Here is a 25,889-nt window from a genome sequence, read left to right as displayed (position 1 = left end):
TAAGATCTCTATCTCTTCAGGTGAGGGGAAAAGCAGGGGGCTTCGGGTGGGAAGGCAGCCCAGGTAAGGAGCACACGCATGGGTAAGGTGGTAATGTCCTGTGCAGGGCCCTAACACAGAACCCTCAAAGGATCCTCAGAGTTACAGGAGGCAATCAAACTAGGCTGCCAAATCTCTTGGCAGGTATTTGGCTCCACCCACCAGAGCTCTCCCTCCTCCCTAATCCTCATGGGGCTGCGAGAGGTGTGATTATCAGGCAAAAATGCCAAGCATGTATCGTGATAATGAAGACTGCTTCATGCACACTGCAGGATGGGGGTTGGCGGATAAATAGCAGAGCCAGGCCTAATGTGGTCAGGGCTTTTGTGTTAAGCAGGGAGCTTCTAGTAGACCTAGCAGTTGCAGAGAGTGCTCAGGAGCCCACCAGGCAGGCTGAGGGCTGAGTGACCATTGCCTGCAAGTGGCCTCACCACGCACCAGTCCCACAAATACCTGTTCTTCTCCAAGAGAAGTCAAGTCTCCAAGAGAGTCAGTAAAGGCCCTCTCTGTCTCTGCAGATGGGGGGACTGAGACACTTCTTTTGTGGCAGGCTTTTGCAGGCCAGACCACCAGGTGATACTTGAACCTCTTCTTCCTGTGTTCTTCCTGCCTCCCTTCCAGCCCGACATGAGCTCTGCCCACCTAAAAGTCACAGCAGCAGTGTTTGCATCCCCACGAGTCTGTCACTACTGAAGCCTTCCATGGTGTTCCTGAGTATGGCTGGGTCCTGCCTTCTGGCCCCCAGGTCCAGCTGTCATGTCCTACCAATCATATGGGTTGGCGTCAAAGCCCTCCTTGGGAAGTCCCTAGGGTACTTTCATGATGCTCTTGACTTCTCTGCCACCACTCCAGATCCTTGACAGTAGGTCATGGTCTACAGGCTCTCCCTGAACACAGATGAAACACACATGCACACACGTGACCACATCATAGACATTGTGGTTCCTTCCTTCTCCCTAGGCCCAGAGCCCTTCCTTCTTTCCTCAGGTATGAGTGAGTACAGCTGAGGGTTATAGCTACTTGCTCTGAGCCCTGCCCTGTCACTCCCCAAAGTGTGTGTCCAACAGCCTGTCACTGAACACTGGGGCTGGGCATCTAAACCGTCCGGTTATTCTGAGATTAAACCTGCCGCCTTTCCTGTGGTCTCTGATAAGGGCGATGCGGGGTGTTTATCTTTTTTTTTTTTTTTGGTCCTCTTGAGTCTATGAAGGTTGACAAACTCCAACTTCTCCAGGAAGCCTCAGAGCACTTGGTGATAAGTACAGTGTTTGGCCAACCTTCCTGTGGCCTGCTCACATTCAAGGTGCTTGAGACACTTGGTGTCAATACCATCCCTGAGCCCTGCCCCGTCCTGCCCCTTCCTGCCCCAGTACAGGAAGCACTAGTGCATGATTAATTATTACATGAGGACAGTGTGTAAACAGTCAACTGCTGCGCATGGGAACCTTGCACTTGAGGAACGGTTGTGCACTATTGATCTCCTGACCTGTACCCTACACATCCACAAGCCCAATTCCTTCTTGGAGGACTGGGTGGGGCAGACAGAGCATGCACTGCACACACTGGTGTGGTGGGGGTAGGGTTGGGGGAAACGTGCATGGCTATCAGGTGAAGGAACTGAGGGGTCTAGGGGTGATGGGAGCTGAAGATGTTAGCAAGGAATCAAAAAGGTCTTTAAATAGGTTGAGGAGTTTGCTTCTTCCTATGAGTACTGGGGACCCACAGAAGGCTTTAGGGTAGGGGTGGTTCCAAGCTGTCTCCAGAAGACTAAGATGCCAACAATATGGACAGTAGACTGTAGAGAAGAGACCAACTTAAGCACTAGGGCTAAAGGACTAGGTGGGGGAATGAGGCAGCCTAGGAACCAGGTGCATGGGGCCATGTCCTGGATTCAAGTCCTGCTGTCATTCCTACTAGCCAAGCAGAGCTTGGCTTGGAGCAGTTGCTCCCTCTGTTGGCTAATTGGGCATCACAGATCTCCCGGGAACAGTCTGTAAAATACCCCAGCCTCAGATGCAGGTTTCCTCTACTTGCCTGCCTTGGAAAACCATGAACAAGGGGCCTTGGGGCCTCAGCTTGAGTAGGTGCCAAGCCTTTGTTCAGATTCTGTTCCTGACTGCTGTCCATTGTTTCCCTTACTGTTGTCGACCTTGTGACCTTGGGCTGGATGGCAAGAATTACTTGGGTCCTAAAGGCTAATGTTGCAGAATATAGTCAGCCAGGCAGGATGGTTCACAGTCCCTTGGTAGTCTTGTGCAATCTCTTACCATGGGTCACTTGGTATCCCTCCCTATGTTCTGAAGGTATGAGACCCCCCTGGATGTTTGGGGTTTCAAAGGCCATCGTGGAAAATGCTCAACCCCCGAGAACCAGGAGATTCCATCAGATGTCAAATTTGCAGCCCCAGGATGGAACCCTGATACCCTTGTCTGATGTCAGGCTCTCCTAGAGCCCTGGGTCAGAGGCCCACATCTGTCTTCCTCTGCTGTTGTCATCCTGGGTTTGGGGGATCCTTGCTGCACCAGTCATGGATTGTGTGCTATAAGACAACGTAGCGAGATGGGACATTGGAGTGTTTTAGATTTCGAACTTGGAATTTGCTCGGTTTAAGTCTTAGTCCCCTATTCCCATTTATGTCTTCTGAATTAAATTACAAAACAACAGTTTGGGGGTGTAGCTCAATTGATATTAAAGTCTTAAATTCAACTCCCACTACGACATAAACCTGTCACCCCAACATTGAGGAGCTGGAGGCAGGAGAATCAAACATTCAAGGTTATTCTTGGGCACAAACCAAATACCAGGTGAACACGCACTGCATGAGACCGCCTCACAACACAACCAAGCACACAAGTGAAGTAACTGTGCCCCAGTTCCTCTCCTCTTGTGATGGCAGTAATGGGAGCACATCTTGCCCCTCTGGTGTGTGATCCTCCATAGAGTGCTTAGAATAGAGCTGGCCACCAGAAGTGCTCAGCAGTGGTTGGCCTTGCTCTGAGAGCAGCAAGAGGGCCTGAGGTACAAGTATGACCATATGTGTTGTTTCCGTAGAATGAGACTGGCTGGACCTCATGCATATTGGCCGAATCCTGGAGAAGAGTCTGACCCCATCATTCCCAAAGTGCCCTCCCAAATGGTGGCTGGCTTTCCCTTTGGCACCTCTGACCTGCCCTCTTGTGGCTCCTGGGCCGCATGGAGAAATGCCTTCTTTTGCTTGGTCTTCCTCATACCAAGCATTGGTCTCTGGCTTGGAAAATGAGATTGAGCCAGGTGATGGGCCCTGAAGCTAGCCTCTCTCCTTGTTCATCCTCCCTCCTTGCTCAGCTGCTCTGTGGAGGAGCAGAGGGTGTTCCAGAACATCTCCCTGGCTGAGGGTGGGTGGAGTTTCCTGCAGCCCCTCCCCTCTTATCTCCCCTGGTTTCCTGAGATTCTGGGAGCTTATGTATCTGGGTGTCCTGATTCCACACCCAGGCCCTATTGTGTGGGAGCCTGGTCTTTCCTTCAATTCAGCCCTCTCCCCAAGAGTGAGCAGCCTAGAGAGACAGGTCAGCAGCCCACAGACCCTGGAGGAAGCCAGCTGGCTAAGGTGAGCCTAGATATCTGTGAGCCTACTTCCTATTACTCCAAACCATTGCAGAAAACTCCCAAGTACTTTCCCCCTTCCCAGCCACAGCACACACATCTTGGGGCTGCACCTCCAATAATCTCCTGTTTCCTTTTCTGGAAAACCATCGGGTCTACAAAGCTGCTTTTAGATGGGAATCTGGGAATGGGTGTGTGTGTGTGCCATGGACAGTTGAGTCCTTAGGACCTGCTCTCTGTTACCCTCTCAGTTCACTTGTGTATACCTGGTTAGAATATAAAAAGGGGCTAGGCAGAAGTTCCCCATTGCCTCTCAGCGTGGGGCCTGCTTCGGTCTCTCCTCTCTGTCCTAACTCCCTGTGCTCACACTCACCTTCTGAGAGCTGACCCCTCACTCGGCTCTTCTCCCACCCCTGACTGGCCAGACGGGAGGAGAGGGCTTCCTACAGCAGAGCCTCTAGCCTTCCCACTTTCCAGCATCTCCATCCGTGTGCTCCACACCGATTCAGGCCTCCTTATCTGTACATAGCAGCAGAAGAGGTTGCAGAGATGGCCCCTGCTTGGAGTTCAAGTAGTGGGAAGAAGACGGACTCACCTCGCAGGTCAGTGAGTCCCTCTTTTAAAGTCCGTCTCTTAAAGTCAAACCCACCCAGCCAAAGCAAAGAGGCCTCATGGGAACCTCATATGAGCCTGGCTTGGCTAGCTGGCCAGCCTTATCCCTTCTGTTTGGACCCTCCCTTCCTTGATATAAACAAATCTATTGCCACATTCCCTCCTCCAGGAAATCATTCCTGACCGCCGAGAAGAGGTGGGGTTCTTCCACTGCCCGAAGACCCACGCTACCACTTCCCGTCCTCAGGCCTGCATCTCACCCATCCCCTGCAGGGGACATGGTGGAGCATCACAAACTCACTTTCCATCCTGTCCCTTGGCAGGGGTGCTCGACTGGCTGGGGTCCGAGCCAGTTTGCAGTGTTTAGATGTCCCCCTGGGCATGAATGCCAATTTTGGCACAGGGTGGGCACCAGGAGGACTATGCTATTGTTTCTGAACCATCTTTTGCACAAGGGTTTTAGCATATTACCTTATGGAGCCCAAGTCCCTCTCATGGCACACCCAGCGGGTACACTGTCTGCTCTTCGAGTCTCTGACTATAAGATATGTTTAGTCAATTCTCTGGCATCCAGAATCAGGGAAAATACTTTCCACTGATAACGGACAGTTGCACTGGTTATCTCAAGGTAAGAAACTAGCGATCAGTGCCTTCCATTCTTGCAATGGCTAGCTGCTCAATTGGAAGTAACAGTAAGTTGTGCTTGACCACTGGGTAAACAACTAGCTGTGTTTGTGACTCTAACAACTCAGTCCCTTGCCACTCATGGTGTACCTCTGGGACGAGTTGTCATTCCCTGAGTGCATGTTAGAACACGGAACTCTAAGTCCCAGTCAGAGTTAGGAACCAGAGGCTGCATTTTAAGAAGTCACCTAGAGAACTTGTGTTCCCGTGAAAAGCTGAGAAGTGCTGGTGACTCCATGGACGGATGTTTCTAGAACAGATGTGAAAGTTCCCTACAGGAATGCCTGTTAGAGTTCTCCTCTGTCCTCTGCAACTTCTAGACACCCCCAGGCTTTTTGGCAGCCCCCGGTCTGTGCAAAATCAGCCTGGTTTTGACTGACCCTTGGACTTTGCTCTGGGATGGTCAGGTTCCAAGAAGTGGGGGAGTTCTCTGCATACACTGTGTGCTCTACACTGTGGTTTCTTAAGGATGAAGCAAGATGCTCCCAGGTCAGGAGGGACTGGCTGCCCTCTGTGATGATGGACTTTCCTCAGTAACCGGCAGGGACACGGTGGTCATGCAAGGATCAGGAACTGTCCTGCCGTTAGGATAGGGCAACTAGCTCTAGAGACCTGGAGAGGTCCTCCAAGAAGCTGCAAGTCGAGAGGATAGATCCTTGAGCCCCATCCTGCTCTAAAGAGCTGCTACTTACCGTGGAGAGGTGAGGAACACACTTGGACTATGGCCTTGAAATGCAGCCCTGGATCAGGTGGCTGAGTAACTAGGACAGGAAGAAAGGAGTCACTCATAGCCCTGCCATGGGGTAAGCTGCCTGGGAAGGGAAGATATGTCAGTCAGGGGACAGGACTCAAAGGGGTTCCCTCATCTAATAATGTATTTATAGCTCTTCAGTTCCAAATAGTCTGCGGTTCGAACCCTGCCACTTCCAGAAGGCCTCTGGATCTTCTGCCTCACCAACCAGCAATCCCCAGTGGCATCTAACTGTGCCTTGGGTTCTTCCATCTTCCTTAGGAGTGAGGGCTCCCGACAGCTTGCAGACCAGGGCTCAGGTTTCACTTGTGACCACTTATCCTAAGCCATGAGAGTGACCAGAAAGGATGGGATGAGCCGTTCCTGGCCCATGAAGTGGCAGGTCCTTTTTGGTGTGCCCAGCACTCTGCTAGAGCCACTCTGCCTGGCAGAGGGAGGTGGTAACCTGCTCTATAGGCTATTTGGGGAATCACTTCAGCTTGTGATCAAAAACCCCAGCTACCTTCATGCTCAGAGGTTCTGAGAATCAGGAGAGAAGTTCAACACAGAACTTCTGGAGAACGCTGGAGTAGATGACAAGATGGCAGGGAGTCCCTTGGAAGTGACTTGGTAGGATTGAGGACCACAGCAGCAATACCCCAAAGCAGGAAGAATGTGTGTGGATCTGGGGGCTGAACCAGGATGGGGATTACAGCGGGAATCCATCTCATCATTTTCTTATGAGATGAGACACTGATTGCCTGTGTGAGATGCTCTTGCTGGCCCGGTGGGCTCCAGGAATGTTGGCTTCACATGAATAGAATGCTCAGATGGACACAGGGGGAGGGGTCTCCAAGGCGATGAGGCAGGGACCAGCCCTACTCACTCTACCTTCCACCCCTAGAACTCAGCCCACTAGGCTGGCTCACAGCGCCATGATCCTGAGGAGATAAAGCATGAACAAGAATGTTCTCATAGGTGCCCTGCCCTGTCTTTGCTCCAAGGGAGCCTAGCACACACTTTAGCACTGGCTGGTTGATGTCTAGAGACGTCTACATCCATTCAGCTTTGAGAATGTTCCCCACATACCCTGTCTGCAGAACCCGTTCTCCTTCTGGCAATGGGCAGAGGGCATTCAGGGTGCAAAGTACTGCCAGGAGGTGAAGAGAGACTAGCACACCTGTAGTAAACAGGATCTCTAAAAGAAAGGCAGCTCCAGGAAGTCCCACTGCTGTATTCCTCTTCTTGTGCTTTCTCCTCTACATCATTAAATTAAGCTCCATGAAGTGAATGAGGAAAGTCAGGTCCCTAGATTATGAACCACACAGGTGGCAATAACGGTGAGCACTTGGAATGGGTAAGGGACAGAAATACAGGGACCAGGGCTACAGATAGCGGGGCCACAGTGCATGGTGGAGGGTCTGATGTATGAGGGGCTATCTTTATTCTTTGTGAGCACATTCATGCATCTATGTAAGTACCTCTATGTGCACACATTCATATGCATGGCACCTATATGCGATATATACATATATGGGTAAGTAGGTATAAATTATGCCTGTCTGCATTCAAGTGTGCTCCATTATGAAAACCTGTCATGTGCATGCGTGTGTGTGCACATGAGTGTGTGTGTGTGTGTGTGTGTGTGTGTGTGTGTGTATACATTCAGCCCATGCATAGTCATGGCGAGGAAGAAGGAACCATTGGTTTATAATGTGACATGTGGCAGTGTAAGAGCTTGGATGGGCTGTCAAGGGCCACTGAGGTGGAGAAGGGCAGGGAAACCAAGTCATAGGAGCTTGTTAAAGAGGTCAACCAGAGTTTAGCAACACAGGGCAGGTGTTGTGGTTGCTGAAGGCACTCCTGACTAATGATGGTGGATCAAGCCACACTACACTTTTGTGGGCTCTGAATTCGTCAGCAGAACAATGTCCCCAAGCCTTTGGTGCCTTTGGGCAGGCAGTGTCACTGGGGCCACAGCCCAGAATGGGAGGCTTTCTTGGGGACAGTGTCTGAGACCTGCTGGACTTTGCATGCTGGAAACCTGAAGCCACCAAAAGCACCAGAGACACCTTGGCCTTGGAAGCCTCTGATTCTCCTGCAGCACCACCAGAGGAGATCCCAGAAAACTGGATTTGACTGAGAAGTGCAGGACAAGACTCCAGTGCCAGACCAGAGAAGATCCAGCCCAGAGGTATCCAGAGAAGGGGTGTTCCTTTGAGGGAGACACTGCCAAGGTCCAGCGTCTCTGCTTTGTGGCCTGGATCTGAACACTTGGGATCATAAACAGCAGGGGACAGCTTGGGTGTCTAGTTGCCAAGCAGTGTGAGTAGTCAGAAGTGGCAATGGGGGAGCTGCTGGTTTGGAGGAGTACTTGATGGGGGAGCTGCTGGTTTGGAGGGGTAGTTGATGGGGGAGCTGCTGGTTTGGAGGGGTACTTGATGGGGGAGCTGCTGGTTTGGAGGGGTACTTGATGGGGGAGCTGCTGGTTTGGAGGGGTACTTGAGGGGGAGCTGCTGGTTTGGAGGGGTACTTGATAGGGGAGCTGCTGGTTTGGAGGGGTATTTGATGGGGGAGCTGCTAGTTTGGAGGGGTACTTGATGGGGGAGCTGCTGGTTTGGAGGGGTAGTTGAAGGCTGACCTGTAGGTTTCAGGCCTTTCTTCTACCTAGGTATTGCAATGTCTTTCAAGAAAAGCTCTTCTTAAATCGCATGCAGCTGTCTTGAAGGGAAGGTAGCCTTCGGTCAGGAAGGGAAGAATGAGAAGTGGATTTGGTTATCAGATCAGAGGAACGCAGAGTGCCAGACTGTTGTGAATCCACCCTGATGCTCCTTTCCCAAGCTCTGAACCATGTTTCCTTTTCTTTCTGAGTCCTGGTTTCTCCAAGGACTGGAGAGCAAATGGTTCCTGGATCTCTTCTCTTGAAGTCTTACAATGTAATGAGGCAAAGACTGGAGATGTTTAAAAAAGGCCAGGGCAGCGGGGATCAGGAAGCCACTGCCGCAGGGCTAGGCCCAGTGCAGAGAAGGAACTGAGAGTGAGGAAGTCCTCCCAAACCACTTACACACATGACACTTCCTCTCAAGGCCCAAGACAGCAGCAGAGGCCCTGTCTTGCCCTGCCTTCCCCAAGGGTGCGGTCTAGCTGCCTGTTTCAAAAACCACCAGCAGTGCCCTCTCCATATGGGAAGATGCTGTCCTCCTGGGCCATCAGGAATTCCCATTGCAGAATAGGGCTTGAGAAATTGCAACTATCACTGTCACGGAGGTCTTTGCTAGCCCTGAGTGGGTTGGAATAGAGGCAGGGTCTATCCTGCCTTCTCAGGCGCCCTCCTTGGACTTCAGCCTTTTTCCTGAATCCCCGTTTTTAATCCTGGGCATGATATAAAGATCAAAGCCCTGTAGACTCCACCAGGCCAATGGCAGCTTTTTTCCATCCTGTCCCAGTGACTCTTCCACTACAGAGAATTGCTGGTAAAACATTAAAATAGAAAACCCCACTGTCCAGAAATGGGTGTGGTATTGCCCCTCACCCAGAAGACAAGAAGCCTGGCCTGCGGCTTGAGGCAAGTAGGGGTGAGAGTGAGGATAGGGAGGAGCAGGGCGAATAGGAAACAGAAGCCTAGAAAATTATTAAATTGTTCCATCCCTGCTGAATCACTGGGGGCCTCCTAAATCCGTTTTTGATTTAAGAGTGATCGCGTGATGCCTGAATGCCCAGGCGCTGCCTCTTAGACAAGGACGTTCCTCCCTTCAGATTCTGGGAGAGGCAGGTGTCCTTCTCTTGTGAGCAGGAATAGGGGGCAGAATTCCCACCATGCTCAGCTTTCTGCTCAGCAACCTTAGGGACCCAGCCTTTTCTAGGCTCAATGTGGGATGGTCCAGGGTGCCTTCACAGTGGAGGGTCTGCAGGACCAGGGGTACCTAGGAAGAAGGAGGGATGCCCGCTGAATGGCCACAGCAGGTTTGGTGAGCTAGGGTATAGGAGTTGGGAAGAGAGGGACTGTCATGAGGCTATACTGGGCTGTGAGGAACCTGAGCACTGGGGGATAAAGAAGCTGAGCTTCCGAGACCCTTAGTAATCCTGTGCCACCGTTTGAGCTGACCTTGTCTCCTCCATTGTCAGAGGGGCTGACCTTGTCCCACAAGGAGGACGGCTCCAGATAGGCACCTCTGGCTATGAACTCCTAAGTGGATCAGCCTCCAGAGAGTCATGTCTGACAAGTCCTGGATCAAAGCCAGCAGAGGGGCAAAACCAGGTGCCCCACTGGGGAAAACTTCAGACAAAGCTGGGAGCCCCAGCGGGTAAGGCAGGAGGGGAGAGAGGTCCACTCTCCTCAGGCCTGTCACGGAATATCCTGTCTTTCTCTCCCGCTTCACCGTTCTTGCTTCCAACCCAGGAAAGCCGGAACAAGCCTGGAAAACTCATGCAAGCTGGTGGTAAGCTTATGCTGACCGGAGAGTTATGTGTGTGCCAAGTCTCCTCCTACCCCGCACTCTATTCCTGGTGGGCCTTCTGGACGGAATGAAGCCATTACTTTCTTTGCTTGGCTTATAGAGAAAACCTCTGCTGGCAAGAGATTGAGTCCACCCTTTCAGCGTCTCTGCCCTGAGTGTCACCAAAGCTTCCGGGTAGGGAAAGAGGGATCATGCGAAGAGATGTTTCTTTCCTGTACAACTTAAGATTCCTATCCTTATCCTGCCTCTGAGGCTCTGGTCACCTCCTCTGAGATGGAGACTGAAGTTCTCAGCCCCGGATCATCCTGTGAACAGTCAGCTCTGACTGGCCTGGGCCTCGCTGGGAAGTTCAGGAGTGAAGCACAGCTGGAAAAGCACTTGCTGGCTGCCACCAGGGCCCAAGTGACAAGTCCTGCCTGGAGCTTGGGCACTAGGATGGGGGGTGTCTGCTTTATTTAGTCTGCTTGAGAGTCTGTTCACAGGAAAGACACAGGGGCCAGCCCTAGGGCATTGGGACACTCTAAGGAGAAGCACAGTACAGCCAGGCCTTGGACCAGGTTCCCAGGGATGACTCCACTGTAGGGGCTCTGGCTGCACCCTGCTCCTCTGTGATTTTTTTTTTACCTTAGATCGATGCTTCCCTCTCTACCTCACCTATGCACGGACGATAGCACTGCTCTCATCAGCACCCCTACCTACCTTGAGGCTAGTGCTCAAGGTCCTTGCCCTTCGTTCTGGGATACTGAACTGGGTAGAGTAACCTAGGCCTCAGGGACCTTTCCTTGTGGGGGTGGTGCTTAAGCTCTAGGATTAGGATTAAGTTGTGGAGCATTCTAATCCCAGCGTTCCTTCCCTTGGCACACCATTGATGGCTACCCCAGCCAGCAAGGCACTGCTTAGTTTCAGCCTGCCCCCCCCCAGCCCCCGGCCACCGCACTCCCCCAACCCTGGCCAGCCAGCCTGGATCGTGACAGGCCAGTGAAAAAGAACGAGGCATAGGGCCTTTCTGCCTGACGTACAGCCAGGAAACTTTCCACTTTACTGTGCGGATAGCCAGTTCAGAATTGCAGGGGCCCCTGGGCATTGTAGGAAGTAGTGACAGAAAAAGTTCGCATCGGTATTTCAGGCAATGCCTGCACCCCGATGGCATCTCCTTTGCTCAAAAACCGAAGCCATGTTCATAGCTTCAGTGGTTAGTGAATCTAAACAGTTTAAGAGCTTATGCGGCAGAAGGGAAAATTCAAGTAGACAAGGGGCAGGTCTTTGTGGCCTATGGTATCCTGTGGTATCCAGAATGGTGTTTGGCATGATATTAGTGCTAATAAAATACTTGTGCTAAAGAATATACTAGTAATATCCAAGGGAATCTCACCATTCTTCTACACACACACACACACACACACACACACACACACACACACAAGCACACCACATAATTCAGCTACAAACCTGGCTGGTCTGCAGGTGTGGGGCCAGCTCTCCCTATGATTTTCCTAGAATCCTCTGGGCTGGGTCCCTGAGCCAGACAGCATCAGATATGAGCCTTACACAGCCTTGCAGACAGATCTTTGAGTCAAACTGAGTTTCTTGAGGGGCTCTGTCACGGGGGAACCTCTCAGAATATAGGATGTGGTGGAGGTTCCAGGAAGTGCTCCCTCATGGCTCCCTCTCTAGAGGGTTAATAAGTCTTCGATTGCATACAGCTGCCAAGCAGCCTCTACACCACCTTTCTGCTCAGAGCCACTCCTCCTGGCCTTCTAAGTATCTAGGTGTGCGGTGATAAATTAATTCCCAACCAGCCACCTGCTCCCATCAAACATACCACCACAGGACTTCTGTAGGTCACATCAGGTTCCAGGCTGCTGCTGAACAGAAGCTGGCCCTTGAGAGACAGTATCCTTCTCTGTAGTGTGGACCCTGGGTAGAAGGCGCTTGGCCCTACCTTGATGGACGTCAGACTCAAAGACCATTCTTCTCTCGGTGAGCATTGGTTTCCCACCTCTAATGGGTAAGAAGCCAATGGTTCTGATAAGGACTAAGATAGGAAGGCAGGGGACCTGATTATTACAGGCCCTGCCTTGTGTCACAGAAAGAGCCTACATGCTGTCCCTGGTATTCTTCCAGCACACTCAGACAGTAGGCAAATGACCAGTTCTCTGGTCCTTTACTCCAGGTTTTGGGGGTACACAGGGAGCGTGGTGGGTGCTTTGTCTGCACCCACCTTTCCTCCTCTCCTCCTGCTGTTGGAAAGTGACTCTGCTCCCCTGGGTCCCCCTTACCTTCCTCCTTTTTCTTTCTGTATCTCCATTCTGGTCCAGCCTGATGTCTCCTCTGCTTGGTGCTTTTCCTGTTTCTGAAGTATTGTTTTTTCCTGAGATGCTAAGGATTGAATCCAGTGCCCAGGCGAGGATCGTATGAGTGGGAGCATCCCTAACTCTTGCCCCTGTCTCCTGCCTGGTTGGGGAACCTCTTTCACTTTCCATCATCGCTTGGATAATGCTTCCTGCTGCTCTACCCAGCATCCCATCTCTGCATCCGTCTCCCATTCTCTCCTCTTCAGGTCCATCTGTCATTCCTTCTATCTCTCTAGTAACCTTCTAGCTCCTTCGCCTATTAGAGGGGGGAAAAGGAAAAAAAAAACTAAATATCTTCCCCAACCTCTCTCAAATCTTTGGCTCAAATTGTTTTAAGTTTGAGGATTGGGGACGGGGGGGTTCTCCAACAACTTAGCTTGGCTAAGGCCTACCGTTGTGTGCAGAATGATAGCTGTCTCCCAGAAAGCTTCTCTACCCGCATCAACTGAGGCCTGGGTGGTGAGGGCACATCCACAAGGTGACATGAAGCTGCTTGGTCCAGGCCAGGACATTGGAAGCCACACTGGCCCACAGATTTCTGGGCCTGAGAACTTGAGATTACTAACTCTGCTCACAGTGGGATGGGACAGGCAGGCAATTTCTGGTGCCACCTCCAGGGAGGGCAATGTTCGTCTAGGGAGTCCAGACAACCTCTATTCTCCACCCTTTCTAGAGTGCCAGGCTCTGCCCTCAGGCACCCTTGAGCTTTGCAGGCTGGGCGGGGACACCTGGATTTCTCTGGCCCCCTGAGAAGGGCTGGCTTGGAAGAATTTCTCAAAGCCTATTAGAGCAACGGTTGCCTCCTGCCTCCTCAGGCTGGGCAGGGCTGAGGGCTGAGGCGGGTGGAGGGAACAAGGGAGGGCAGGAGGGGGAGAGGAGGAAGGAAAAAGTTGGCAGGCAGACAGCAGAGCCCTGTCTGCATCCATCGCAGAGAGGAGGCTCGTGTGGTGTGGGGCGGGCCAGGAGCAAGGAGAGGCCTTCCTCCCTTTGTGCTCCCCCCACCCAGCCCTATAAATAGGCCCAGCCCAGGCTGTGGCTCAGCTCTTGGAGGGAGTTGAGCACCAGGCATCCAGCGGTTAAGTCAAGGCCCCTGCCAACATGGCCAGCGAAATCAAGAAGAAGCTCTTCTGGAGGGCTGTGGTGGCTGAGTTCCTGGCCATGACCCTCTTCGTCTTCATCAGCATCGGTTCTGCCCTAGGCTTCAATTACCCACTGGAGAGAAACCAGACGCTGGTCCAGGACAATGTGAAGGTGTCACTGGCCTTTGGTCTGAGCATCGCTACTCTGGCCCAAAGTGTGGGTCACATCAGTGGTGCTCACCTCAACCCAGCGGTCACCCTGGGGCTCCTGCTCAGCTGTCAGATCAGCATCCTCCGGGCTGTCATGTACATCATCGCCCAGTGTGTGGGAGCCATCGTCGCCTCCGCCATCCTCTCCGGCATCACCTCCTCCCTGCTCGAGAACTCACTTGGCCGCAATGACGTGAGTGGGGTATCTCAGGCAGGGGTCTGTAGGAGAAGGCAGAGAGGGGACTGGTTCCATTTGCCTACCCGTATAATGAGGGTACTGAACAACAGAGAGGAAGATGAAGGCTTCTGGGGTCACGCTGAGATATGGGGCCAGAACTCAGCTGGGCTACAGGGTCTGTTTGCTGGTAGAGCTGAGAGTGTGGAGGAGCTGGACAATAATGGTTGCCAAAGTCCCCTGCGAGTATCTACTGCCAGCAATGAGCTGAGGGGGCAGCTAGCTGTGTGTCAGCAGTGCCCCCCCTCCAGGGGAGTTTCTTGGCCCTTGTCTGTCCTATCTGAACACGCACTTTTCTCCCTTGCAGCCCCGTCCACTAGGCAACCTTTACCTACTGTCCTAAGTATACTTTCTCCTGATACCTACCATGTTTAAAGCCACTTCTGCAGGTGTCTGAGTGTGACTCTCTTGATAAGTTGCCTGGGCTTCTAAGTGGCTTCTAATCCTTACCCAGGTTCCCAAATCAACTTCCTCAGAAAGTCAGGAGACGACTCCCTTTCTTCCCTCTGTCTCCAGTAATTAGACAAAGTGGAGGGAACAAAACTCTCTCTGGAGTTTTGGGAGAGTTTTCTAGATACCCGTTCAGAAAAAGGGCTCGGCTCAGTAGTCCTTGGCCACTGAACCATGAGGCACGCTTGCTTGTTGTGTACAGAGGTGGAAACGGAGGTGCAAGCTTGTCTGCCCGGGTCCTGAACTTGTGTAAGCTGCTTTCGAGTGGATGCTGCATTGGGGAGTATGTAAGCACTTGTACTGTTTCTGGCTTTAATGATAAGCAGACGCTGGCAACAGTATGTGGCAACTGTTCAACATAACTGTCCCTGAGCCATTCCACACAGCTAAGTGGCCTGTGTGGTGGCTGCCTGGCCACAAACCTTTTCCAATTTCTTAGCTAAGTGTCCAGGATGACCGAGTGCACTTGGGTTTAATGGGGACCAGTTTAGCAGGAGTGTCTGAGTAAAGGCATGGGGTATCTCAGAATGGAATAGGCTGGAGTCCCTCGACAGAAGCAAAGACTCAGAGAAAGGAAGCTGCTGGCTGGACCCCAGTAGGGCAGACGCAGGGGGATAGGAGTAAGGATGTGGGCCAGGGCTCCAGTGAGTTGGATGGCTATGCGTGAGTAGACGCCTTTCGTTTCCCGGCTGAAGTTCAGGTCGTGGAGATGCAGGCAGGGAGGAGGTGAAAGTCTGATGCAGAGGGCGGTTGTCCTGGCTGTTCTGCAGGGATGAGCACTTCTGTGCCACAGTGACACCTCAGGATCACACTCAAGTCAACCTCTGCTCAGCTGGAGATTGAAGATTAGCCCTGTGGCTGGAGTTTAGACCTTAGCTGGAGAAAAGTTGGCTGCCGTAGGTAGCATAAGGAACAGGGTTAGTCAGGCCGTGTCCCTCTAGACTTCAGTCTCTCCAATAGGAGCAGGGCTAGATGCCTCAGTGAATTCCAGCGAGGAGGTTCAAGTTCCCGCTGAGGTGGAGGCTGGGGAGGATGCAAGCAATACATGCTCCCTCCTAGCTCTTATCTCTTCCAAGTCAAGTGACAGGCAAGACCCGTGCCCTTGCTGGCAAAGGCTTTGCATTTTCTAATATTGTCATCCAAGGCAGAGGCAGAACGTGATAGCTTCGGCAGCACCTGCGTCTGGCTATACCCCACTTCAGTTTTTGTTCTCCTACCCCCCACCAATTTTCCAGAGGTGACAGAGTATCTGTGTCAGGCAGAATATATACAGCTGAGGGAGAAAAGGCTTCAGGCTTGTATGAAGACAGCTTGGGGAAGGAGGCAGGCACCCTAAGCCCTGTTTGCTGTTAAACACCAAGTCTTCCTGGAGCTGAGCATCCGAGGTTCAAAAGGACCTCAGGTTCTGGTGACATTCCTGTTACTCCCACACTACTAGCTTATATTGTTGGCTGGAGCTAATTACCGACCCCCAAAAGGACTTGGCTAAGAGAGCCCCAGCAGCAGTATTATATAGAGGGACCAAACATTGTGGTGAGGTTTCTACCCCATCCAAACAAACAATGGACCTTTGGCATGTAGGACAGTCTGTCCGCCAGCCAAATGGCTCTCTCTGGGCACTGGCTCCTGGTTATGGTGGGGCTGGGAATGGTCTCAATGCCTCAGAGGAACAACGGTCAATGGAACAGGTGGCAGCCTCTTCCCTCTACATCCCTGGGGAAGGCTCTCACAGCTCCTCTGCTCTTACCCTCATCCTGCCGCCAAAACCTGGGTGGGGTGAGTTGTTGGCATGGAGATTTCCAAAGAAAACAGAGGGGGAAGTGGCAGGAAGTGGTTGGGTGAGTCAGGGGGTGTCCCCCAGGGACATGGTGGGGACAACTTTCTCCTGACTAAGTCAGGGCTCAGTAAACGCCCTAGAGCGACCACGGGCATCCTATGAGGCCATTGGTCCTTTGTGGGTTAAAGAAGTAGAGCCTAATTTGCACTCTTGGCTACAGGCTCTGAGGCTCCCTGCCCCAGGTCAGTCACCTGCACCCTATGTAACTCCATGCAATAGGCTGGGCTTAGATGGCCCTAATTCCCACCTATGAACCCGTGAACAGGACTCAGAAGGGTGTGGCCAGCTTTGGAGAGTAGAGGATGCTGGAGCTTTAGAGTCCTGGCATCCCGGCTGTTTTCATTCTTCCCCTTTCTGGCCCTCATCCTCAGAAATGACTGGGGCTGTTGGGTGCTGAGAGCAAGGCTGGGTCAGCCAGGCTCCCCACTCTGGGCAGCTCATGGGCCTGAGGCCAGATAGACCACACAGCTGCCTGTGATACCAGGCAGGAGGCAGGTGAGATAAGAGGTGTCAGGGCGGGCCAGGGAACTTTTGAACCGAAAGGATGGGAGGGCCAGGAGAGCTCCAGGGAGATCATCCTATAAGAACCCAAATGTGGACTGAGAAGGGGCTTCTGGGTACAGCTGAGGCAAAGGGGCAAGGAAGGCGGTGGAGTAGAAGTGGTCATCAGATTTGGCAGAGTGGCGTCACAGTAGGAGGCTGGATTTTGAAGTCGTTAGGAGCTCTGGACCTTGTCTGGTCTCTGTTTCTGGAGGAGACTATTTTCCCAGAGCCTCCCAGCCTAGCCACCGGGGGTCTCAGGCAGAGGGCACGCCTATTCTCTTCAGGGTCATCTCTTAGTTCTATTGATTCAGGACCCAAATACTTGGAAATGTCTCCACCTGCTATTCCAGATTGTATATATATCGGTCCCTAATGCATATTCCTCTGTCCGTTTCTTGGGTGTTAGCATCCCCAGCCAGTGGGAGAGAGGGTACTTTCTTACCTGTAGGCCAACCAGGGTCGAGTCTCTTGCTCCCTTGACTAGGGCTTAGCAGTGGGCTATGGAAAAGAAGCGTAAATTTCCAATGCCCTGACCAAGTCCAGCATGGCCAGGGACAGAGCTGGGGGCTGGGTGTAACAGCATAGCTGGGACCTGTAATTATTGTTTCCAGGCAGAAGCTAGGAGGGAAAGGACAGGGGGAGAGTGCAGAGAGGTGGAGCTTTGTGGCAGGGCAGACATTCCTTCCCACAAAAATTCTGAGGCTGGGTCCTCCACAGCATCTGCTGGATCCGTACAGCTAGTGTGGACAACCTGTCCCAAACCAGGGTCCACCTGGGACAAGTATTTAAAAGACAACACTCCAAGAGGACTCGTGCAGGTAGCATCTGAGGCTCCCACCCAAGCTGCTCCTCCCCATCCCTAGCCAGGCAGCTTTCGCAGCAAAGCCCCTCCTCTCTAGGACACACTCAGTGTGTTCCTGGTCTCTCCAGGCAGGTCACAGTTTCTCCCTACCCACCCCCACAGCCACTGGAAGCCATGTGTTCTTGTTGGTAGCAGTTCTGTGCCCTGGGAACCTTCCCGTCCCTACCCTTCAGAAGCTCCTGGACGGTTGAAACCTGAGCCTCCCACCTGTAGATAAGGGCAGGAAAATGTCTTTGAGGCTCCACAGTGTTCAGGGACTCCTCTGTCTGGGACTTTTCCTGGAGACTAGCGGGGCTCCTCAACCACAGTATTGGGATGAGCGGGAACAGCCCCAGCGGAACGAGCAGGGGTTGGGGCTATGCTCACCCAAACAGCTAATGTTCCTGAGCTTCCTTGAGACTGAGATTGAATCCCATAGACAGCGGTGGGCACAATCAGCCCCTTTAGGGGCTTGAAATTCCAGTAGAGACTCCAGAGGGGAGTTTCTGTTCTGTATAAAGATTTTGTTTTTAACTCAGGAAGCAGCTGAGCGCTCTATCTCTAGAAACGCGCAGGTTGGACCCTGCCCTGACAGGGAAGCTGCTCTGGGCGAGCCTGGCTGGGTAGAGGTCCAGTGTAGGTGGGTAAGAGACTTTGTGCTACAGGCTTTATGGCAAACTGAGAATGGGAGGTGGAGACTTGAACTGAGGTATCTGAATGCTGGCTAGAGGGTGCCTACCTGATTTGGGGCAAGGAGGAATCAGAAGACTGCTTGGGGCTAGAGTCTAGGCCAGTGCCTGCATTTTGCTGTCAGGAAAATGAGACCCAATCAAGCTATAGATTCTTGTCAAGATTGTACAGTGGGCAATGTCAGTGCAGGACCATGCTCCAGACCTTCTGTAAACATGTACACGCACATGCACATACGTGACATGGGGCAAAGAATGTGCTCTGAGCACTGCTTAGATCTGGGGATGCAAGGGGGGTGTGGGGGGGAGGTCCTCACAGGAGCCTCTTCCTCTCCTTGCTCTGCAGTAAGGAAAAGGAAGAAAGGAAGCTGGAAACCTTTTCTTTGTGTATTGTTTCTCATCAGAAAGATAAACTGTCTCTGGGAGCAATTGAAGGGCCTTTAAGAGCAGCTGCTCTCACTCAAGGGGTCTCTCTCTTTTGACACTCCACCCCCTTCCCCAGATAGTAGTGGCACCACCCTTGTGGGCATGGTGCATGAGGGACTCATGGTGACGCATTCAGAAATGCCATCAGACACACCAGTGCAAACACACAGAAGCCAGCTGGGACTTTGTGCCTGAGAGAGCCCCTGCTCTGCAGAACATGCCCAGCACAGTGTCTGGAGTCACATCAAATCGAATCGTGGGCTCAGCCCAGGAGTGCTTGGCCAGGACCTATCAGCTTGTGTAAACTTTCCCCAGGGACTTCAAAAGACTGACTACTCTCTAATCCCAAGGTGACAGTTCCCCCTACTTTCCTTTAATTGAGTATTTCCGTTTACGTGTTTAGTTCTCACTTGTTTGTGCCTTTTTTATTTTTTATTTTTTGGACTGGCTTATTCTATCAGTTTCTGAGGGAGGATTATTAAAAACATTCACGTTGGAAATAGTTTGAGCTGATTCGTTTAGTTGTGCGTTTTTAAAATAATTTATTTTTTAGTCTAAATTGTTTTTACTGACTATAGGTCTAATATTTTGAACATTTTTAGATCATTTAATTATTCTGTAATAAAGCCTGTTAAGGTGTAGCAAAAAAAAAAAAAAAAAAAAAAAAAAGAAGGGATGAAAACCACCGCAGACACATAGCCGCTTGTAGACACAGCTGACACAAACCCACACAGCTGTACACTGAGCACACATAAGCGCAGTCTGAGAGGTGATGAGGTGGGGCACACCGCTCCCCGGCGGGCCAGCACTGAGTCCAGGAGACAGTGCGGTGGGCAGACAGCCACGTCTCTCAAGCTGTTCCTTGAGAGCAGAGGCGCAGCCTCAGCCAGGCCTGGCTCTGCTCTCTGCTGTTTCTCCAGGGTGGGGCCCAGGAGGCCCTTACCAAAAGTCAGGGCCCCAAGCCTGGGATTTTGTGAGCTGTCCTGGTGACCTGCCTTCAAGTGGCAGGGAGGGTTCAGGTAGCATGGCATGCACAGGTCAATCCTAGGCTGGGACACTGGCAGTCTCAGAGCTACCTTTTGCCAGCAACCCATTTCAAGCTGGGAAGTGTCTGGTCCCCTTGTAGCCAGCATATCTGCCTATGAGCCCAAAGTGACATCAACCCCAAGGTGAGGGTCCAGGCCTCGCTGCCTTCTCCTGCTCTGTCTTCTCAAATGTGAGCCTCAAAGGCCACTGGCTGGCTTATCGTCTCCCAGCTAACCTGGGAAAGCATAGGCCCTTTGCTCTATCGGCCTTCGTTAGAATCCACTATTACAAAGAGGCTGGGAGTTGTGGAAACTGCACACCCAATGAGCCTTCCCTCAAAGGTTTGCAGAACCCTGGTAAGGCTCCCAGACCAGGAGGGACAAAAACACCCAGCTAGGTGGCAGGTGGACTCCTCAGTGATACCCAACTGCTCAGATGAGGGTGTGGCAGAGGGAGGCAAAAAGAAACCTCATCCCACAGAAAGCTGAGTAGAGCTGGTGAGTCTGGACGCTGCTGTAAGTCGTGAACCCATCTGGGTCTAGTGATTAGTGGCTTTGAACGCTTCACAAGAGCTGTGTGGCCTGTTCAATCGCTCACACCTGCATTCTCAAAACCAAGAGCTGCTCCTTCAACTCTAGTTGGTGAAAATCCAGGCAAAACTCTGCCCACGTGTGCAAACATGGATCTTCTCCCATGATAAATGACAATGACTGGGCTTGGGCCCTGTTTGAACAGTTGTTTGAAATGTAGTGGGCTATACGCACTCACTATGGCTTGACTTTTCTAACCTGCTCTTTCCTGGACAGAGAGTTTCCACCGACCGTCTCTAACCCTCTCACTGTTTTCCCAGATATAAGTAGCTCAAGTCCATTGGGCAGAGAGCAGGCATCATCAGCTGCCAAGGCAAGCGAGGTGGCTGCTGCTGGGATGGTAGTGGACACAGTCATCAGGAGGGTACGACTGCCAGCTTAGGTCTTTGTCCGTCAGGGGTTGGGTCCCTTCCAGAGTTCCCAGGCCAGATGACTGTCTCCTGCTTCCTGAGGACTCAGACCCCTGGGCCTGGAACTAGGGCCTGCTCTGCTCTGTGTTGATAGAAAGTGGTACCTTCTTTGTACAGGGCCTGGGACTCGACCCTAGTTAAGAGCAGGGGAAGAGATAGATAAACTGGCTCTGGCTACATCTATGAGAAGGGCAGGGTGGGGATTGGATCTGAGCAGGAAGCTTAGGGACAGTTCCATTATTTGGTGAGGAAGTGTTCCTCACAGCACTTCTGCCAGCCAGCAATTAGGCCAGCCTAAGAGAGGAGGGGGTATGGATGGAGAAAAGCCGTGAATGTCAGTGAGGGCCACGGGCTTTCCAGGCAGCAGTAGAGATAGCCATTATGGACTTCTAGTCATTCCTCCATCAAGCCATCCCAGTTTGAGGCAGCCTCTGCCAGCAGACACAGCTATCCTTCACTTCCATCTCTACCACCTGATACTTCTCACTTTTGCTGCCTTCTCCAAATGCCCTGTGAATCTTCTGGAGGCTCTAGAGTCTAGATGGAGCTGAGACCTTAAACCCATTTTGCAGATGGAGAAACTGAGGCCCAGAGACAGGCATGTTCATGGTGCCCACTAGAAGAGTGAGAACCCGAACACTGGGATTCTGCCTCTATTATAGTCCGGTGATAGTTGGGCATTGCTCCCAGAAGGCTCACTAGGCAGAGGGGGCACAGCTTTGGCATTGGCCAGGAAAGGCCCAAAGCTGGGGCCTCAAGGCAGTGGAAGGGATGTGAGTCACTCCCTGAGAGCCAGCACTGCAGACAAAGGCGGGAAGAGTATTGTTCTTGTGAGATAGCCTAAGGGCTGAACTGGGAAGACCCCACCCTGAAGAATGCCAGGTGGCTTTGGGGATATTACCATTCTGTGGGGAAATTGGAAGTGAGCCTTCAGTGTCAGCTCCTTGGGGTGAGGCTCAGCTGTCCCTCCAGGGAGGGAGACCACTGGAAGCATCCTGCATCATCACTAAGACTCCTCAGCTACTCTGTGGGGTGCACCTGGCCTCAGCACCCCCCCAATCCCCTCCCTGACCTGGAGCAGGGGTCTGGATCCCCTGCGAGGGATCTTCTCAGGGCAGCTACAGGTACCATAGGGCTCCAGAGACTTGGTGGCAGTTCTCATTCCCTTCTTTTTCCATGAGTCATCTTTCCTAAAGTAGCTTAGGAGCGGGGACAGCCAGACTACCATGGTTGGGGCCATGCAGCCAAAGAGAGGGAACGCAAGGCCAGGAGAGAGAAGAGGGGAGAGAAGGGATGCAGAAGGGAAAGGAGGTGTCGATAGGGAATGATTTGGACTTGGAAGGGTGAGGCAGTATCTCTACTCCATTCTTCCTACCCACACTTCTCTTCTCCCACAGACATCCCTGACCAACTCCCGTGTCTGACTCTCACTTCTCCCCTGTAACACTGGGCCTGTCATGTAGCCAACAAAGAGGCCCCAGGTCACCCTGGGGCCTTGTTGTTACTTGCTATGTGTTTGTCCGGCCCCCTCTGAGGCCACACAGTGAGTAGCTCTGTAATACGCTAGGATGTGGTTGACGACTGTCTCGTGGTACCTGGGCCTGGTGCTCTGGGAATCTCGTTACGATTGTCATCGGAACTCACTGGGCCTTCTGGCTTCTCTCCTCCGCAGCTGGCTCGAGGTGTGAACTCCGGCCAGGGCCTGGGCATTGAGATCATTGGCACCCTGCAGCTGGTGCTGTGCGTTCTGGCTACCACTGACCGGAGGCGCCGAGACTTAGGTGGCTCAGCCCCACTTGCCATTGGCTTGTCTGTGGCTCTTGGACACCTGCTGGCCGTAAGTAAGGGGCTTCCCAGGTTGGGGCCGTGGGGAGGTCTGGGCCAAGGTAAGAGGTGGTGAGTGGGGCTAGTGTGGGCATCTGTGTATTTCAGATGGAATTCCTCTGGGTGGGGGATGGCAGACCCCCTCTGGTGACAGGGAAAGGACTCAGGGACCTCTCTGATCATCCACTTTCTCCACTGGGATTGATTTTCCCCTGGCCTGCTCTTTCTCATTCCCCATCCTCCCTGTCATTTCCCTTACATTCTCGCTCCTTACACACTTTCTTTCCAGATTGACTACACTGGCTGTGGGATCAACCCTGCCCGGTCATTTGGCTCTGCTGTGCTCACCCGAAACTTCTCAAACCACTGGGTAAGTCACCATGGGCAGCCAGGTGCCAGGCATTGTTTTCCTCTCAGGGATTCTGGGAGACAGGCAGGACAGAGGAAATCAAGAACAAACCTTGAGACAAAGGGAGGGGTTCAGATCATTAAAGATTTGTGTCATCTCTACTCTGGCAGCTCCAACCTACTAACAGTGTGGTGACAGATCTTGGCCCTGCCACCTTTGGATTTAGCAACCTCAGGAAGGTTTTGTGCCTTGGTTTCCCAGACTTTGAATGAAGTAGACTTGGAATCGTTGCCTCTCCCATCAGGAGAGGGAGGACCCATGACTGCAAGCAGAGATATGAGAGAGGACACATCTTTGTAGGCTTTAACTTTAATTACTGTTGGTCTGAGTGTTCCTGGCCAGCCTTCTATTAGACTAGCCCATCTCTGGGACCCTTCCAAGGCTAAGGGAAGGAAGTAGTAGCCATCCTCAGGAATGGGCTGTTACAGAGATACCGGACCTGTCTACAGTGGCCAGGATATGTTCCCACTACACACCCTGGTCTGGGACCACTCTGACAGGCACTGGAATCAGAAAGAAGGGGGCTAGTCTGTCTGCTTCTCACTCAAGACAGAGGGGAGGGGGAGACTCTCAGGGTGAAGGGTGGTGTAACCAGCAGACCTCTAAACTCTCACTCTTCTTTCCTAGATTTTCTGGGTGGGACCATTCATTGGGAGTGCCCTGGCAGTGCTGATCTATGACTTCATCCTGGCCCCACGCAGCAGCGACTTTACAGACCGCATGAAGGTGTGGACCAGTGGCCAGGTGGAGGAGTATGACCTGGATGCTGACGATATCAACTCCAGGGTGGAAATGAAGCCCAAATAGAGGAGGCTTGGCCTGGGCATCCATATGGGGGTGGGGCAGGGATGGGCGGAGGGAGGGGAGGGCTGAACTCATATTATAGACACTCTGACAAGCTGACCAAAGTCACTCCCCAAGATCTGGCTGTCCCACATGGTCTAGCCTTGTCTGGGGCAGTGATATCACTGTCTTTCTTTCTGTTTCCTGGTCTCAGAGCTTCCTGGGGCCCAAGACTTATCAACTCAGCACCTCACTCCTTTGACATCATGGAGGAGTGAAAGGGAGGGACTCACCTGCTAGTTGTCCCCTCAGAGTGTGCTAGAAAGTCCCCCTCACTCCAAAGTTGCCCAGCAAGACACCCACCTTAGGTGCCTGGGATTCTGCCATTGTTGCTTTGTGCCTTTGATCATGGCCTTCCTTGGGTAGGCACCTTAGCCCCAAAGGCACTTTGAGGGAGAGGAAGTCCCTTAACTTTCCCCTTTGGTCTGACTTACCTCCAGGACCCTTCCCCTTAAACTCACTCTAAGACCTTGGAATTTTCCCTATGCTGAGGCCTCAGTGATCACGTCTGTAAAGTGGCAAGGAAGGGACAGCTTTGGGGACTCTGTAAGTGTGGACATGCCACAGGTTCTAGAAGGGACAGTCTAGGCAGCACTGCATAGTGCACCTGGCTGAGCTCTTTCCCAACATCCACAGCCCATGAGCACGTGTGGATGAGCTACAGAGCGGAGAAGCAGTCCAGGATGCTGGGAGTGCCTGTTCACACAGAGAGCCTTCCTTTAGGCAGGTTTGCTGCAGCAGAATAAAGGTCATTTCATGGTGGAGGAAGAGCTCACGCAATCTCTTCTAGCTCTAGTGGGTCTGCTCATGTACCATGGCACCAACTGGCTGTTTCTTTCAGCCCTCTAGTCTCCCTTGCAGTGTAGATGTGACATGTGTGTTTATTAAAGAGCACTGGGCTATTGCAGCGTCATGTCTGAGGAGAGAAGCAGCTAGACATGAAACAGACCCCAGACAGATGCCCATGCTGGGCACACAAGGGTTTGGATGCCCCTAGTTCATCATGATCAAGGAGGCCACTCTTGTCCTGGCTTATGAGCTGCTGGCTAGATGAATTTGACTAGAGCCTGGACAATCTGAAGGGGCTCACTATGTGACTCTAGGCACAGTCTCCTTATTGCAAGGACCTGATGCTGTGGCTTCTGCTATAGCCCAAGGACATCTCAGAGTGCATTCAGCTCAGGGCTTGCATTTAGCTCTCTGGGTTATTCTATTCAATCCCACCAAGCCAGAGCAGCTCTACCACTGTGCCGTTAACCATGTCGTGAACTGAGAGCCACATTCTTCAGGTGCTTAGAAGCAGCAGAACAGTCAGGAGGCCATTGACCACTGGCATAGTACAGCTGCAGACTCTTCTCCATTCCCTAGCAGGCACTATACTCACTTAACAGGTCAGGACACTGAGGACCCATATGCTCAACTATATCATATTGGGTCAAGCTCAGCAGTCAAAGCCATGTTTGGCCACTCCATGGTCAATGAAGTGGACTCCTCTCATTTCCGGCTTCTCCGTTTCTGCCTGGACAATGGCTAAGGGCCAGGGATGGGGGTAGGGTTGAGGGTAGGGGTGGGAGTGGAGGTGGTGAGAGCTGTGCTGGAGGGGGGCAGGGCAGGCCCATCCCACCTGGTTCTGGCCACTGTGAACCAGGACCCTGCATCTGTCTGCTCTGTGTATGTTTCTTTGCAATTGGAATTCCATCTTATGGTAAGAAAATAAAGGACAATGACTTGTAAGGTCCTCCAGGCCTCCTGTGTTTTTTGCTTAGTTTGGTATTTCATTCTCACAAAGGGACTCGCATCTGTCAGGGGATTATTTTCATTTCTGTGCCTCCTACTCTGGGAAGAAGACATGATGCCCTTGTGCCCTAAGGAAACCTTGGGCCTAGGGGATGGGTACAGTTATACCACAAACCCTAGGAGGGACAGGGTCTTGTTCTTAATAGGGAGACTTCTGAAGCTGTGGAAATCTATGAGACAACTATGCGAAAGTGGGGGAAGGTTTGGGCCAGTTTAAATGGG

General features: G+C 52.2%; 1 protein-coding gene across 1 annotated transcript; it reads left to right on the top strand.

Moving 5' to 3' along the window:
- The first annotated feature begins 13,268 nt into the window (after positions 1 to 13,268).
- Positions 13,269 to 25,609, top strand: Aqp1 (aquaporin 1 (Colton blood group)). Its single transcript, XM_032906446.1, has 4 exons — positions 13,269 to 13,940; positions 22,467 to 22,631; positions 22,908 to 22,988; positions 23,655 to 25,609. The coding sequence occupies exons 1-4, from the start codon at positions 13,557 to 13,559 to the stop codon at positions 23,832 to 23,834; spliced, it is 810 nt and encodes a 269-aa protein (XP_032762337.1). The 5' UTR covers positions 13,269 to 13,556; the 3' UTR covers positions 23,835 to 25,609.
- The last annotated feature ends 280 nt before the right edge of the window (positions 25,610 to 25,889 follow it).

The sequence above is a fragment of the Rattus rattus genome, chromosome 6, assembly GCF_011064425.1.
Source record: "Rattus rattus isolate New Zealand chromosome 6, Rrattus_CSIRO_v1, whole genome shotgun sequence".
In the NCBI taxonomy this organism is placed as follows: domain Eukaryota; kingdom Metazoa; phylum Chordata; class Mammalia; order Rodentia; family Muridae; genus Rattus; species Rattus rattus.
Note: the sequence above shows the minus strand (reverse complement) of the source record. Positions and strands in the feature narration are given on the sequence as shown.